The sequence below is a fragment of the Xiphophorus hellerii genome, chromosome 22 (assembly GCF_003331165.1).
Source record: "Xiphophorus hellerii strain 12219 chromosome 22, Xiphophorus_hellerii-4.1, whole genome shotgun sequence".
Classification (NCBI taxonomy): Eukaryota; Metazoa; Chordata; class Actinopteri; order Cyprinodontiformes; family Poeciliidae; genus Xiphophorus; species Xiphophorus hellerii.
Genome location: NC_045693.1, coordinates 1,727,030 through 1,744,207, shown reverse-complemented (window position 1 = coordinate 1,744,207; position 17,178 = coordinate 1,727,030). Strand labels below are relative to the sequence as shown.

Below are 17,178 nucleotides of genomic sequence, written 5' to 3'. Positions count from 1 at the left end.
AATGGGGACATCTCACTGCAACACACAGAGAAAAGCCTTTCTGTGCACACACACACTCACACACACACCCCGACACACACACACACGCCGACACAGATACGCAAACACACACTAGTACCCAGAAAACGCTCACACAAAGGCGAGCGGGAACACTGTGTATCCTCCACACACATTTAAAGAGTGGAAACTAGGTTGGGACGTCCTGTTCACTTCTGCCCTCACAGCCAATCAGAGCTCAGCTCTGTTGCACAGCTCTGCAGGCTGTCGCCCCGTGTAACCTGCACCAAATGAGCTGCTGACCCTCAGTGTGTGTGTCCATTACATACATCAGATGAGCTGTGGGTTGTAATAATCATCACAGCGCGAGCGGCGGAGGATCTGGACTTTGGGTCAGTGGGACAGTCCAGATTTAGATGGAAAGAAACGCTGAATGTTTGGGTCCAATCAGCTGTGAAGGTCAATGTTCACTAAACAAGACCAGAGTCTGAAACTGGAAGTGATGGAAGACATGTGATCTAATCACCGCCGTGTTTATGTGTCTGCAGGTTTGAACCAGATAAAAAAGGATGAGTCGGCATGGAGACAGCAGCAGCCGGACCGGAGACGGCGCCGCGTCAGGAACCGTCTGCAGACAGAACCTCTGTCAGCCGCCATGATGCAGCGATCCAACAGGCTGGAGCAAAACCAAAACATCAACGCACCTTCTCATGGCGTTTCCTGGCCAGAAGGGAAACTCGGTCCCTCCTCACTGCGCCGGGAGACCCTGGAGGTCCGTAAACCACCTCACGGGTTTTTCTGAAACATCTTTTATAATTTTGGTTGCAGCTCCAGGATGAGCTTCATAAACTTAAGGTTCAAACATTTCCTGGTTCAGTGTGTTAACTGGCTTCAGAAGCATTTTTTCTTCTGACTGGACAATAAATTAGCAGAAACTACAAAATATTTTTTATGCAAAAGACTCTCCAACAGAATTTAAGATCCAATACATTCAGAGGTAAAATATCAGGTCCAGCAACACATCAGGTGACGGAGAGAGACGACATTCAGCTCTTTGCTCTCAGACGCCGTTTCAGATCCAACCTGGTGCAACACAAACACGCTGACATGGGAAAGTTTTCAACACTTTCTCTGACTTCATCAGGTCTACAGAACAAAAGGATTTTCTTTCAAATGTTAAAATCAGTCCTCATGTTTTCCTTTGATCCTGGTTTATACTTTGAAACACCAGCTGGTCCAAAAATATTTTCTTCAGGACAAAAAGACCAGATGAGGTCCAGATGGAAAGTCCAGTTTTCAGTTTCTGATCGTTTAATGAGATCGAAACGTTTTTTAGAACAATTTAAAAAACTTTTCCTCTTCACAGTTTGTCTTTATGAAGGATTCCTAGAAACTGTAAAACAACCTGATTGAGACGAAGGGAAGCTGCACAGATTTATGAAAACAAGCTGCAGGAAAGTTTTTATCAAATATTGGGATCCTGAGATCAGCTGATTTAACTTGATCTTCATCTTTAAAAGCTTTAATGTTCATTTCTTTCTCTTTCTATCCATAAAATGGTCCAATATTTCCCTGGGATGCATCGTGGAAACAGAACTGTTGCAAACACTTGTTGCATAAACTGTAAATGTGCTGCTGACTGGGATTCAACAGCAGCTCTAATATGAATTTTATAAAACCACATCAGAAGCAGCTGGTCTGATGATGTCAGTCACCAGACGCTGAGGAGAAGTTTTACCCAGAGATCTCTCTGGCTGATGGCATCACTGCAGATGGTTTGACCCTGAATGGTCATCCGATCCGAAGGCCTCGAGGTTTTTAAATACAAACTTTAAACTGGTTTTAATGGGTCTGACTTTTCTCCTCCTTCCTGTTACTTCTTCAGCAGACAAACGGTTTCAAAGGGTTCTGGTAGTTTTACTGTTCAGAGTAAACGTCAGGAAAGAAGAGAAATGAGGGACAGGAAGGAAGAGGACGGAGAGACAGGAAGGAGGAGGACGGAGAGACAGGAAGGAGGAGAGACAGGGAGGAGGAGGACGGAGAGACAGGAAGGAGCAGGAAGGAGAGACAGGACGGAGCTGGACGGAGAGACAGGGAGGAGCAGGACGGAGAGACAGGAAGGAGGAGGACGGAGAGACAGGGAGGAGGAGGACAGAGGGACAGGAAGGAGGAGGATGGAGAGACAGGAAGGAGGACGGAGGGACAGGAAGGAGCAGGACGGAGAGACAGGGAGGAGCAGGATGGAGGGACAGGGAGGAGCAGGATGGAGGGACAGGGAGGAGGAGGACGGAGAGACAGGAAGGAGCAGGACGGAGAGACAGGGAGGCGGTGCTGTCGATGCTCTTACCTGCGGCTCAGGTCGGCCACGTGTTCCTGGAGCCAGCTGCTGCTGGCCGCTGGAGGGAGACACATGGAGACACACAGATCCAGAGTCAGTGAAACATGATCGGCCCACTCTGAGGCGGGTCTGAAACAGAACCAGAACAAAGTAACCGCTTCATTTTGAACTGTCAGCATAGAGACAGATTCTTCTCAGGATGGAAACTAAAGGCATAAAATTCAAGGAATATATGAGTGGCTCTTAACCCGAGCCCTGAGGGATCCCACATGAAAAAGAGCAGAAACTGGAAATCTGCCCAGTTTCCCCCAGAACCAGCTAAACGTTGCAATTTAGACACAACAGAGATAAATCCTTTCACTTAGGAGCATTTTATCGTCCGTTAAATAAAAATATTCCTCTGAAAATCTTCAGCAGGAACTAAAATGAAATAAAAATGGAGCCAAATTTAAGAAAAAGGACTGGAAACGTGAATAAAACCTGGAAACCACCAAGTTAAAGTGTTTCTGCTGCGTCTGGGGATGAAGGCAGGATGAAGGTCCGACCCGACCAGAACCGTTTAACTGTTTGATCTGCAGAGGATCAGATGGATCTCACTGGAATATCATCTGCTCTCATTTAGGAAACTGACATTTTTACAAAGAATCTCTCTATTTTGTTCTATAAGAGTAAAGTACAAAACTTTTACTGCCATTCTTATAATAACTGGACTTTACATTTTGTTTTGGGTCTGAGCGTCGGGTCGGGCCGGGCCGGGTCGGGCCGGGCCAGGCCGGGTCGGGTCGGGCTGGGCCAGGCCGGGTTGGGCAGGTGCTGCAGCCATGAACAGATCTGTGTAGCTGCAGACGGAGAACATGTTTCTGCTCCGGCGCTGCAGGAAACATTCAGAACCAGCTGGTTCCTCCGTCAGCTGGTTCCTCCGTCAGCTGGTTCCACCGGGTTGAGACCCTTCACCTCCTCGCTCCGCTCCAGAACCGTTCTATTCCTGGACCAGAGCAGCAGCGTGCTGCTCCTCCGTCAGCGCCAGGATAAAAATATCCCGGTTAAACAGAGAGAAGTGAAGCCGCTCAACTGCTGCGTCCACCTTCACCGTCCGCCAGGGGCCAGCGGAGGTCAAAGGTCCCTCACATTCTGCGCGGCTCTGGGTGTGTGTGCTGCAGTGTGTGTGTTTTGGTGTGTGTGATGTTTGTTTTGCCAGCAGGCTGAGTCAGTCTAAACAAACATTTTAATGGAGTCACTTATTTATGATACGTGAGCTGCAGGAGGACGGCCGAGTGTTTCAGCGCTGCGAAGCGAGGAGCAGCAGCAGCGTTGCATAACACACCGCCTGGGTGGGTGTGTGTGTGTGTGGGTGTGTGGGTGTGTGTGTGTGTGTGTGGGGGTGTGTGTGTGTGTGTGTGTGTGCGCGGCCCCCTCCCTTTGAAAAATGTCAGATGTTAAGTGATGTTGAGACTGCTCCAAACACAGCAACCAAAAGCTGAAACACACACACACACACTCTGAGCTCATGCATCAGTGGACAAACTGTGAGTCAGTCGGGGAGAAGAGGAGGAAAAACAAGAGGAAAACTACTGGGGAAGGAGGGAGAGGTGTAAAACGGAGAGGAGGAAGAGAAGAGCAGGAAGAACTTAAAACAGCAAAGAAGACAAGAGGGAAAAGAGAAGAAGAACGGAGGAACTAAAAGAGGAAACAAGAAAACGTGGAAAGGATGAGGAAGGAAGGAGAGAAAAGAAAAGAGGTGCAAAAGGAGAGAATGAGGAGAAAACAATGTTACAATGCAGGAGGAAAAAAACAGATGACAAAAATACAGGAAGAAGGGAAGAAAGAGAAGAAGCAGTGAGACAGGAAAAGAGGATGAGAGAAATTAGAAGAAGTCAGGAGGAAGCAAGAGCGGAAGAGAATAAAAGAGGACAAGAAAGAAAGGAGGGAGGAAAACGAAGGGTGAAGTCAACTGGAGAGGAAGGAACAGGAGGACGAATGAGGACAGGAGGAAATGAGAATAGAGAGGAAGAGGAGCAGCGAAGGAACTGCAGAGCAGGCTGAGAGTCATTTAAGGACCGGGACTCGGAAGATGCCGAGTCTGTGGTTGCCATGGAGATTCCCACCATTTTCTGAGAAGCTTTCCATGAGGAGGGCGACCAGAAACATGGGAGGGAATTTAACCCCCAACCAAACTACTGATGAGGGAAACTTTTTATCAACTCACTGAATAATTACTGAACTGATTTTATTCTTATTCTGTGTTTCAGAAACAAATTAATGAGAACTTTGGCTCAACGTCAGACGTCAGCTTCCTCTGGGTAAACTCACCAATGATCCTCTGGAAAACACTGACAGCCAATCAGCTGTCAGAATAATGCTCTGGAAAACACTGACAGTCAATCAGCTGTCAGCATAATGCTCTGGAAAACACTGACAACCAATCAGCTGCTGCGTTTCATTTGACTTCATCTGATTTATTCACTGACAGAGGAAAGGCGCCACCTCACTCCAATAATCCCCCCAAAATATCACAAAGGCTAAATCATTCTATTCCCCAGAGGAGGAGGGATTACAGGCTCTGCTCCACCAGAACCAGACCGGAACCGGAGGAGGGGGCGGGGCTTACCATCAGAGACGTAGGAGAAGGGCTTGTTCCTGACGGAGAGCAGAGTCAGCAGGTTGAAGAACAGAGCGACGAACGTCCCGACCAGCAGCCGCCCTCTGGGGACAGAAACAGATCTGTTACCCGCCGACCAGGCAAAACATTATGACCACCTGCTGCTCTCCTCGCCCCGACCCGAGGAGGTGCAGGGAGAGCTGTGGCACCTGGTACCAACAGCAGCAGAACCGTTACATCCTGGTAGATCTGACATGTTTCATTATACATGAAGTGACCCGTGGAACTAAAACTTTTCATCAATATTAAGAAATTATTAACTAAAACAAGCTGTTAGTCAGTTTTGTCTCATTTCACATAGAATAAGGCATTGGCACTAAAAACTAGACTGAATTACTTGGTAATACTTTGTATTTTTGTAGGTGGTACAGAAACATCCTGACGGACCCAAAGCTTCCCAAACCATCACACTCATCCCGCCCAGAAGCCCCGCCCACCAGGTAATGGAAAGGAAACGTCTGCAGAGAGCAGAGGGGAGGATTTATCTAATCAGATTAAGATTCGTTCATTCCAGGATCAACCAAACTCTCGTTTCCTCCACTGGAACGACTGCTTCCGATCCCAAAGTCATTTTTTGTTTTCAAAGCAGTCCAGGTTCCTCTGGTTCTTCCTGCCCAGCAGCTGCTGGGAGACAGAAGGACTGATGATGATCGCTCCCACTGCAGATAAACCACAGAGCTCAGACTGCTGCATCTGCAGTGCACAAAGCAGCGTTATCACAGGTCCTTCCTCCCATCACTGCTTCCAACAAACTCAATAAGTGCCGATATTTGCAAAGCTTCATTTTAAATAACATTCATGGTGCTATTGCATGTTTTTTTGGTTTTTGTGTAATTAATGAACAAAAACGTCATCCTGCTACTTGAACATCCTTTGCATTGCAGCACATTATTTCCTAACTACACTGTATTTTCTGTAATAATCTTTCACAGTATATAATTCTTAATCTTGTTTTTAAACATCTCCTCCATTCTCTGACCTTATCAGGCATCTTTTCTGCACAGATATAACCCTGAAGTTTTTCCCTTCAGAAAAATAAAATCTGAATACATTTATTAAAAAATCCAGTTTATGACTATAAAACCTCCAGGACACAAAAACAAGCAGAAACTCTTCAAATCAAACTGAAACTGATTGATTTACATCATGTAAGCTGATAAAATCACCACCAGTTCACAAGTAGAACAAGAAGTAAAAAACTCCACCAATAATCCAATTAAGGGACTAAAAAGGAGCCAACAGCCCCCCCCCCTCACAGGTCAGATTAATCAGCACAGAAATGTGGGTGTTGCTGTTCCAGCCAATCGGACGGCTGCTCCGGTCCTGAGGAGCCAATCACGTTGAGACAGAAGAGGAAAGGAAAGGAGAGACGAGACGGCGGGGGTTTAATCCTGTCACAGGTTAAATCTCTGGGCTTCAGGTTATCAAAGCTGCCATTAATCAGTTCCATCCCACAGAAAGACAGAGTCACCAAACGGGTTTCATTTCTACAATTTATACACTTTCTAGTTATTTTTTTTAGCTATCCAGATCGATCTCATCTGTATAGATCCTAGCAGAGACAGATGCTCACTACAACCTTTTTCTGGACCACCAACAGATGTTTATGACAAACCGACATCTGGGATTTATCCACGACAGGAATCATGGGGAAAAACTCAGTATGGTAGAAATTTAAAAAGAACCAGATCTGTTTTCATTTACCCTGAAACTCTGGGTTGAGTTTCTGACATTTCTGACTGTTTTCAACAGTAAATATCACATTTCTCATCTAAAACTTGTTCACAGCTCATGTTTTATATGCAGCTGTTTAGAAACAGGCAGTAAAATACTTTAATAAACAAACTAAAATATTTGTACTCATGTTCTTTAAAGGGTTTTCTTCTGATATTTATGAAAATTGTATCCCTTCATCCATCTTCACAACATTTAATTTCCCTTAAGGATTAATAAAATATTTTTTAATTGAATCTGAATTTTGAATCCAGTGTTAGAGTGCAGAGAGAGAACTTGTATTATTATTATGCTGTTATAAATATATTACTTTAAAATGGTCTGAAAACAGGAATATTATAATTTATCAAAATAAATGTTCAGACAATTTATCATCCAGTAAAACCTGTCACTGTGACAAGGTGTTACCTGGCAGGCCGGGTAAAGCTGAAGATTACGGAAAGTAAGTTCCTGAAGGAAAATGTTCCTTAAAGTATTTAATTTATAAATTAAATCAGCAACAAAGTTTGGAGAAAATATTTACAAACTGAAGAAAACACCTGAGAGCTGCAATGAGCTGTGGATCAATCAGATTCCAATAGAAACAAAAAAGAAATTTCCTCCCGCGCTGTGTGACTAAACAGTTTTAAATGTGGAGGAACACACACACACACACACACACACACCCACACCCACACACACACACACCCATCCCAGTGAGACTGAGGGAGAAGACGTCAGCGCTGCCACTGTTCCTCTAAATGTAATTCTGTTTGCTGCTCTGAGTGACCCAGTTGTTTGGGATGTTCTGTTCTCTCAACAGCTGGCACTCCCCGTGTGTGTGTGTGGGTGTGGGTGTGTGTGTGTGTGTGTGTGGGGGTGTGTGGGTGTGTGTGTGTGTGTGTGCGTGTGTGCGTGGGTGTGGGTGTGTGTGGGTGTGTGTGTTCATCTCAGAGACACACAGGAGGGTATCATGTCTGTTTATTTTCCGTCCTCCTGTGGGAATGTGTGTGTGTGTGTGTGTGTGTGTGGAGGGATAATACTTACGTGTGGACCTCCGGCTGCTCCACGAAGCGCTCCACACTAAAAACACAGAAACACACAGAGTGAGTAAACAACAGAGGCCGGTCGGATCGGAGTGGGCCCGACCCGGGTGTGTGTGTGTGTGAGACAGTGATGGAGACATGAACCGAACAAGAGGAGACAAGGAGCAAACATTCACACACACACTGGGAAAAAGCAAACAGGTGAAAACACACACACACACACCCACACCCACACACACACACACCTCATCATGGCTGATGGTATTTTCAGTGAACAAACTAAATTAATTTTCAGGAGGTAAAAGTTCAACCTCCCTCCAGTCTCAGGATTGTATGGAAACCAGTTTCATATTTTATTCTTGTAATCATCTTGGACCTCTGGCAACCTCGTTAGTTGGGGAACGATAAGCTGAATATCTGAATGTTTTTCTCCTTGTCCCCATGTGTGTGTTTATTTAACAATAATTTAAAATCATCCCAATTTATAAACTCGACTCGTTTTCAACATTCGCTCATTTATAAACACTTTTTTTTTTTTAGATTTTTAAGATTTTTTCTGCTTTTGCTTTTCTGTAACACTTTGGACATTATTCAGACATATTCAGATCAATGTGCCATGCCAATGAACTTTCTGTCCAGACTTTGACTAGGCCACTAAATCATCATTTAGCTTTTTTCAGCCATATGTGACTAAACGGTTTAAATCCACAGCTGGATTTAAACTCAGCTGGAGCTGTTAGGATCATTTTTCTGCAGCAGAACCTGGCTGTGGTTTGACCTGAAGGTCAAACACTGAAGGTCGAACGTTAACCTTCAGGATTTACTGAGAAAAATTAACGATTTCATCAACTACAAAAAAATCACGTCTACATTAGGCATCAGGATCAGTGTGCTAAAGACCCAATGGGAGTATGCGTGGGTGTGTGTGTGTGTGTGTGTGTGTGTGTGTGTTGTGATCTCGGACCACTGAGCCCTCCCCTCCCTGAGAAACGACCTCAGGACGACCCCAACCTGACGCCAGGAAAGGTGTGAGTGTGTTACACTGACGATGCGGTGGCATTCCTGCAAACATCCAGGTTCACCAGTTAACACACACACACACACACACACACACACACACACAGAAACATTCAGGGTATTCAGGTGACACCTGGAGCCGGGCAGTAAAACACATCCTGACCCACCACTCCTGGTTCGATTCTACATCCAAACAGAACCGGGTCAGAGGTCAATGCTCCACTAAAGGCTGTTGCTGTTAGTTGGACTTTCTTCATCTGCTGGTCAACAACTCTAAAAATTATTCTAGAGACGGCGGCCATCGGCAGCCCGAAGACCCCAATGATGAAGGAAAACTTTGGACTTGGTGTTCCCTCGCCCGGACGCGGGTCACCGGGGCCCCACTCTGGAGCCAGGCCTGGAGGGGGGGCACGATGGCGAGCGTCTGGTGGCCGGGCTTTTACCCATGGAGCCCGGCCGGGCTCAGCCCGAAGAGGAAACATGGGCCCCCCCTCCCATGGGCCCACCACCCGTGGGAGGGGCCAAAGGGGTCGGGTGCAGTGTGGGATGGGTGGCAGCGGAGGGAGGGGACCCTGGCGATCCGATCCTCGGTTGCAGAAGCTGGCTCTTGGGACGTGGAATGTCACCTCTCTGGTGGGGAAGGAGCCGGAGCTAGTGTGTGAGGTCGAGAGGTTCCGGCTAGAAATAGTCGGTCTCACCTCGACGCACGGCTCTGGTTCTGGAACCAGTCTCCTTGAGAGGGGCTGGACATACTTCCACTCTGGAGTTGCCCAAGGTGAGAGGCGTCGGGCAGGAGTGGGCATACTTGTTGCTCCCCATCTCGGCGCCTGTACGTTGGGGTTTACCCTGGTGAACGAGAGGGTAGCATCCCTCCGCCTACGGGTGGGGGGACGGGTTCTGACTGTCGTTTGTGCTTACGGGCCGAACGACAGTTCAGATTACCCACCCTTTTTGGAGTCCTTAGAGGGGGTACTGGAGAGTGCTCCTCCTGGGGACTCCCTTGTTCTGCTGGGGGACTTCAACGCTCACGTGGGCAATGACAGTGAGACCTGGAGGGGCGTGGTTGGGAGGAACGGCCCGCCCGACCTGAACTCGAGCGGTGTTCTGTTGCTGGACTTCTGTGCTCGCCATGGATTGTCCATAACGAACACCATGTTCAAGCATAAGGGTGTCCATATGTGCACTTGGCACCAGGACACCCTAGGCCGCAGTTCGATGATCGACTTTGTCATCGTTTCATCGGATCTGCGGCCGTATGTCTTGGACACTCGGGTGAAGAGAGGTGCGGAGCTGTCCACTGACCACTACCTGGTGGTGAGTTGGCTCCGGTGGTGGGGGCGAAAGCCGGTCAGACCTGGCAGGCCCAAACGTGTTGTGAGGGTCTGCTGGGAACGTCTGGCGGAATCCCCTGTGAGACGGAGCTTTAACTCCCATCTCCGGCAAAACTTCGAACACGTCCCGGGGGAGGTGGGGGACATGGAGTCTGAGTGGACCGTGTTCCGTGCCTCCATTGTCGAGGCGGCCGATCGGAGCTGTGGCCGCAAGGTTGTCGGTGCCTGTCGCGGCGGCAACCCTCGAACCCGCTGGTGGACACCTTCGGTGAGGGATGCCGTCAGGCTGAAGAAGGAGTCCTATCGGGCCTTTTTGGCCTGTGGGACTCCGGAAGCAGCTGATGGGTACCGGCGGGCGAAGCGGCATGCGGCTCGGGCGGTTGCTGAGGCAAAAACTCGGGCGTGGGAGGAGTTTGGAGAGGCCATGGAGAAAGACTTCCGTACGGCTTCGAGGCGATTCTGGTCCACCATCCGGCGTCTCAGGGGGGGGAAGCGGTGCAGCACCAACACTGTTTATAGTGGGGATGGTGTGCTGCTGACCTCTACTCGGGACGTTGTGGGCCGGTGGGCAGAGTACTTCGAAGACCTCCTCAATCCCACCAACATGCCTTCCACTGAGGAAGCGGAGCCTGGGGACTCTGGGTTGGGCTCTCCAATCTCTGGGGGCGAGGTCGCCGAGGTGGTTAAAAAGCTCCTCGGTGGCAGGGCCCCGGGGGTGGATGAGATCCGCCCGGAGTTCCTTAAGGCTCTGGATGTTGTAGGGTTGTGTTGGTTGACGCGACTCTGCAATGTCGCATGGACATCGGGGGCAGTTCCCCTGGATTGGCAGACTGGGGTGGTGGTCCCCCTGTTCAAAAAGGGGGACCGGAGGGTGTGCTCTAATTATAGAGGGGTCACACTCTTAAGCCTCCCTGGCAAGGTCTATTCAGGGGTCCTGGAGAGGAGGGTCCGTCGGATAGTCGAACCTCGGATTCAGGAAGAGCAGTGTGGTTTTCGTCCTGGTCGTGGAACACTGGACCAGCTCTACACCCTCGGCAGGGTCCTGGAGGGTGCATGGGAGTTCGCCCAACCAGTCTACATGTGTTTTGTGGACTTGGAGAAGGCGTTCGACCGTGTCCCTCGGGGAGCCCTGTGGGAGGTTCTCCGGGAGTATGGGGTACCGGGCCCTTTGATACGGGCTGTCGGGTCCCTGTATGACCGGTGTCAGAGTCTGGTCCGCATTGCTGGCAGTAAGTCGGGCTCGTTTCCGGTGAGAGTTGGACTCCGCCAGGGCTGCCCTTTGTCACCGATTCTGTTCATCACTTTCATGGACAGAATTTCTAGGCGCAGCCAAGGTGTTGAGGGGATCCGATTTGGTGGCCTTAGGATCTCATCTCTGCTTTTCGCAGACGATGTGGTCCTTTTGGCTTCATCAGATCGTGATCTGCAGCTCTCGCTGGAGCGGTTCGCAGCCGAGTGTGAAGCGGCCGGGATGGGGATCAGTGCCTCCAAATCCGAGGCCATGGTCTTGAGCCGGAAAAGGGTAGAGTGCCTTCTCCGGGTCAGGGGGGTGTCCTGCCCCAAGTGGAGGAGTTTAAGTATCTCGGGATCTTGTTCACGAATGGGGGAAGAAGGGAGCGGGAGATCGACAGGCGGATTGGCGCAGCGTCTGCTGTCAAGCGGGCGCTGTACCGGTCCGTCGTGGTGAAGAGAGAGCTGAGCCAAAAAGCGAAGCTCTCGATTTACCGGTCGATCTACGTTCCCACCCTCATCTATGGTCATGAGCTTTGGGTCATGACCGAAAGAACGAGATCGCGGATACAAGCGGCCGAAATGGGTTTTCTCCGTAGGGTGGCTGGGCTCTCCCTTAGAGATAGGGTGAGAAGCTCAGTCATCCGGGAGGGACTCAGAGTAGAGCCGCTGCTCCTTCACATCGAGAGGAGCCAGTTGAGGTGGCTCGGGCATCTGGTCAGGATGCCTCCTGGACGCCTCCCTGGTGAGGCGTTCCGGGCACGTCCCACCGGGAGGAGGCCCCGGGGAAGACCCAGGACACGCTGGAGGGACTATGTCTCTCGGCTGGCCTGGGAACGCCTCGGGATTCCCCCGGAGGAGCTAGAAGAAGTGGCTGGGGAGAGGGAAGTCTGGGCCTCCCTTCTGAAGCTGCTACCCCCGCGACCCGACCTCGGATAAGCGGAAGAAGATGGATGGATGGATGGATGGACGGCGGCCATCTTTACTGCCATAAACGCAGCGCTGCTGGGAGACGGCTACGTTCTTCTTGCGCGAGTTGCAAGAAGACTCGTGTGACGTAAACTGTTCACACAGAAGTCTGACCTCATCACATTTAATTTGTAGAACAAAAACCTGTTTTTTTTGTTTTTTTTGCTGAAATTGGATTTCAGCACAAAAAAATAAGAAAAATGAAAAACTCTAAATTGGTTTCCAACAATTTAGAGCAAAAACATCTGCAAATGTTTTATCTATTAAACTACTGTTAAAAACCACTTTTGGTTTAAAGTTGACTTTCTTAACTCATAATAGTTTTATATTTTGTTGTTTGCACTAATAAAATGATCCTTGGTGAAGTTGTTTCCCTGTAAGGTTCGTTCTGATCCGACCTCAGGAGCTTTAATGGCGCCGCTCTGTTCAGGAACAGGAAACAGGATCAACCCAACGCCGCCCAGTTGAAAATGTGTAAAAAGTCTGAAAACAATTTTATTTTCTATCTCAGCAGAAAATCCTGCAGAAACATATATATCTTTAAACAGAAAACAGGAAAATTTTTATCTTTTCTGTAAAGATTTATGATAAAACTTCATCAAGAAACTCATTTCTGTCATTTTGTTTTAAAATGTAAAGCAAAGGGCATCAGAAACTCAACTAAAACAGGATTTCTGTGTGAAGCAGGTCAAACAAATAAATCCAGGTATTATTCCATGTCTGTACCTTTCCTTCAGGATGAACAGAGCTCCCAGCTGGACCAGGACAGTAGAGGCAAAAACGGCCAAAACCTCCAACCTTTCAAACCTGAACAGGAGAAAAAAGACAAAAACTGGTGGATCCATTCATCTCCAACCTGCTCAGACAAACATTCAGAACACGAAGCGAAAACCTGAGAGACCTCAGAGCGATTCTTCCAGACATCACCAACATCTGGAGCGGATCCGGACTGAGGTGATCTAATCTCATGTTTGGCTTCTGACCTGAGGAGATTCCTCACCACAGAGTATCACTTCAAAAACACTTCAGCCTTGTAACGTGTTGCTTCATCGCGCTGGGATTAATAAAACTGGGTTCAAACCGTTTAAAGACGTAAAAATAAGCAATAAAAGTCTTAAATCTTTCCCTGAACAGACAGGAAGCGAGTGAAGACGAGCCAAGACTGAAGTCATGTTTTTATACTTTTTAGTGGCCGTTAAAAAGATGAGCTCCAGCTTTCTGCAGATTGATTCACACCAACACAAACCATTAATGGAGGAAAGATTGATGTCATAAAAGCACCAACATCTAACAGGCAACAGGAAGATAACATGAGCAGAAACTGTTAGGTGAGAAAGAAGTTGGAGGTTTGGTTGCATTCACTCCTCCTGCCATGTGTCGAGTTTTACGAGACGAATGTTTGTGATTCGCTACTAGATTGTAAACAGATCCTCATTTGAGGAAGGCAGACAAATGTTTATACATGTGATGTAATTCATATAAATAAGTGAGAAATGCTGCACTTTGCAGGCGCTGTGGTTTCTCCCTCTGAAGAGATATTTTAGAAAACAGTCAAGGACTGTTAGGCAGCTAATTTGGGATTAACAATCTGGTTTTGGGATCAGAGGATTTCAGGAAGTCGGTTTGGAGGTCACGTTATCTGGTCTAGTACAAACCTTCTTAACATGGCTATACCATTTCAATTAATGGAAATGATAAACAGTTTTATCGAGTTCTGAAAGTTTCACAGATTTTCTTCTCCAGAGAGAAAAATCTGGATTGGTTTCAGGATTTGTCCAGAATCTGGGAGAAGAAGCCGACAGCCAATCAGAAACCGGCTCAGCGACGGGAATCCAAACATCCCGGCTGTTAAATCTGGGAAACCACCTCCAACCCAGAACTGACATTCAGTTACAGCGGTTGCCGACCTTTGACCTCCTCATATAGAGAGCAGCTTAGCGAGCGTTGAGCTAATGGGGTTAAGATCGACGCCGACTGTGATCCGAAGGGCCGCGTGATTGACCCGAACCGAGGAGCTTCTGTTTCTGCTAAATGAAGCGGATTCCCAATGAAAGCCGGAGGAACCGGGCGACTGAGACCAGAACCGGTCAGAACCACTGAAGATGGGAAAATAAAGCCGGAAATTATAATCCAAGAGACGCAAGGCTGATTGAACAATTCAGTAATTGGACATTTCAGGAGGTCCAGGAATTTTTGGGAATATTTCCAGGAAAACTGAAGGTGGATCCTGGTTGATTCGGTGAAGCATCTGTAATTTAATAAAAGTAGCAAAACTGAAATTAACTGCATAGAAAGAATTTAACTGGAATATCTGGATTTGAATCTGTTTCCCTTTTTGAACAGTTCTGGGATGAACTGATTAGATGATCTGATGTATTTCCATATAACTGGAGATTAATTACATCAGTTTGTTTTGGGAAAATGCCTGAAATTGGTGAAAATAACCTGAATTTAATTTCCTGATGACTAAATAATGAACCCTGAAGCCCAGAAGAACCGGCCCGATGTGCTGCTGCTTCGGGTTCAGGATGAGCGGTTCTGTTTTAATGAGCGGTCCGCTGAGCGCCGAGGCTAATCTCCACGCTGCATGACACCGATCCAACGACCCATTTAATACCAACAAACTGAAACCGAGTATTTCTAGGACTGCAGCCATGTTTGTTTACAGACATCTCACCTCTGACCTTAACACCGGCCCGGCCCGGTCCGGTTCAGATTGTTAAATCTCTGATCCTCCACACACCGGGGGGGAAACCAATGACTGCGCTCTCATAATCCAGCCTGCAGGTTTGCAGAACCAGAGATCTGAGTCAGAATCAAGCAGCATCGTTTTCACTACTTTCTGTTTGACCAAATGAACAGAAGTGCTCCTGTTATGACCAGCATTTTTGTTTTGTGCCTGTAGGAGATTTGCTGATAGAGTCCAGATGTTCTGCTTCTGGCCTCAGAGGTTCTTTAGAGAACCACCAGAAAACCAAGGAGCCCAGGTCAAAGGTCAGAGAGGTTTAAAGCAGGATGATCGTCTCTGACCAATCCGCCATCTGGACACAGAGACAGGATGGACGTCCTGCTAACGGTTTCACCTTTACGGTTTTCACCTAAACTGTAAAGGTGAAACCGTCAGCAACTCCTGAATTCTAGGAAACGACTTTGTTGAAGCCCAGTGAGAGCAGAAGACCAGTGGTGGGTTTGTAAATAAACCGGATGAGTGACCCTGACGAAGGTCATAAGTCGAAACGCGTCGGTTTTCAAATGCAGTTGATTCCTGGTGTTTGTGGCGTCTGGGCTTTAGAAGAGCAGCAGGTCACCACAACTCAGAGGACAGAAGCTACATCCAGATGTCATGAGCCACACAGAGGTTTTCAAATATTTACGTTTTGTGCCTCTGGTAAGGCTCAGAGGGGAAAGTTCACTGTGTCAGGAATTATTCAGCAAATGTGTTTCCATCTTTAGCGCATTAACTGTTTTTCCAAAAAGCTGAAACCACCTGGACCAGCTGGAAACGAGGAAATTATTCCACATTTTGCTGTTTCTATCAACCTTTTCTGATGCGATACTTGAAAATGCACATTTTAACAAAAGTTGATGATGATCACATCAGATAAAATAAAACAATATCCTCCCAGATCACCTGGAGGTCTAATACCTGACCACAGCTCACAGCCTGCTGCAGCAGTGGCCGGCTTTCAGAGTTTACAGCTTTACCAGGCAGCTGTGCATAAAGACTGCAGCTTCATGCTGAAGCAACAGGCTCGTCCATAAAACAGCAATAAGCCTGCAAAGACAAGCTCATCTTTAAGCTGAAGCTGGTCTATCCATCAAAGATGTGAGTTTAATGACTGAGGCTGGAAACTCCAGGAGGAACACACTGCAACCTCAGCGGCTGATGAGGGGCAATAAAGTTGCTCCGGACGTCTCCAGGTTTAAATCCAGAGGCAGGAGGGAAGCAATGAGCTCAGTGACATGTAGAAAGTGGAACATCATCGTTTATGTCCAGATTTACTCCGTCCTGCTTCTTCTGGTGCAGAATCATGACTCCTGTCTCACATCGGTGACGTAAGAGTCGGATAAAATACGACATGGCTGTTCAGGCTGCAGACGCTTTGGAAACAATCGATTCAGTTCCTCATATGGAAGAGGACAGATCAGATTGGTTTAGGTGGAAAGTAAAATCAGAATGGGGCCGATCAGTCTGCTGAGGAAAAGTGGCATTTGGGTCAAAAATGGACAAAAAAGACAAAGTGAACTTGGGTCAGATTTGCCTGCTGAGTGAATGTTGCCAAACAAATCTGTCAGGTTTTGAGGAAAATGGGAAACTTAAAGGTGTAAACAGAGATAAACGGCGTTAAAGCTGCTCAGCTGAATCTAGATGAGTTCATGTGATTCAGATGGAGGAGAAGTAGAGAAACGGTTCTGAATGCAGGAAGCTGCTGAAGACGGTTCTGTTGACCGGCGAGTTCTCACTGAATGGACCGGCCAGCGATCCGGAGATCCGACATCCTGCGGGTCGTCTGTGTCAGTCTGTGAACGCCCACAGATGACTCCAGCAAAAACTCCCACAAAGTGCTCTTTGTTTGAGTGGACTGGCTGCGTGCTGCAAGGTCGGAGGTCACGCTCCGCTCCGCCTGAGGCTAATCCATACGGACACCATGTAGAAGAACCTCCAGCCTGGCTGTGACTGGAACGGACCCGTCAGCGGAGGAACAGCGCCGCCGCTGAAATCTGTGAGAAAGGATTCACTGGGAGGATGAAAGCGACACACGAGGCGTTTGGGTCGCTCCAGTTAATGATGGTCAGATTGATGATTTTAGGAAAACAGAATTAGAGCCGCCGCCTCATATTCAGGCTGCCGGCGCCGTCACAGCAGAGCGACGGCGA

General features: G+C 47.8%; 1 protein-coding gene across 1 annotated transcript in view; it reads right to left on the bottom strand.

Moving 5' to 3' along the window:
* slc30a6 (solute carrier family 30 member 6) overlaps positions 1-17,178 on the bottom strand; it is a 53,464-nt gene that overhangs the window by 10,177 nt on the left and 26,109 nt on the right. The window contains exons 7-10 of the mRNA XM_032552425.1: positions 13,027-13,107; positions 7,755-7,790; positions 4,944-5,038; positions 2,345-2,393 (exon numbers count right to left, since the gene is read on the bottom strand). Of these exons, the coding sequence (XP_032408316.1) occupies positions 2,345-2,393; positions 4,944-5,038; positions 7,755-7,790; positions 13,027-13,107 (261 nt within the window). The remainder of the gene's footprint in view (positions 1-2,344; positions 2,394-4,943; positions 5,039-7,754; positions 7,791-13,026; positions 13,108-17,178) is intronic.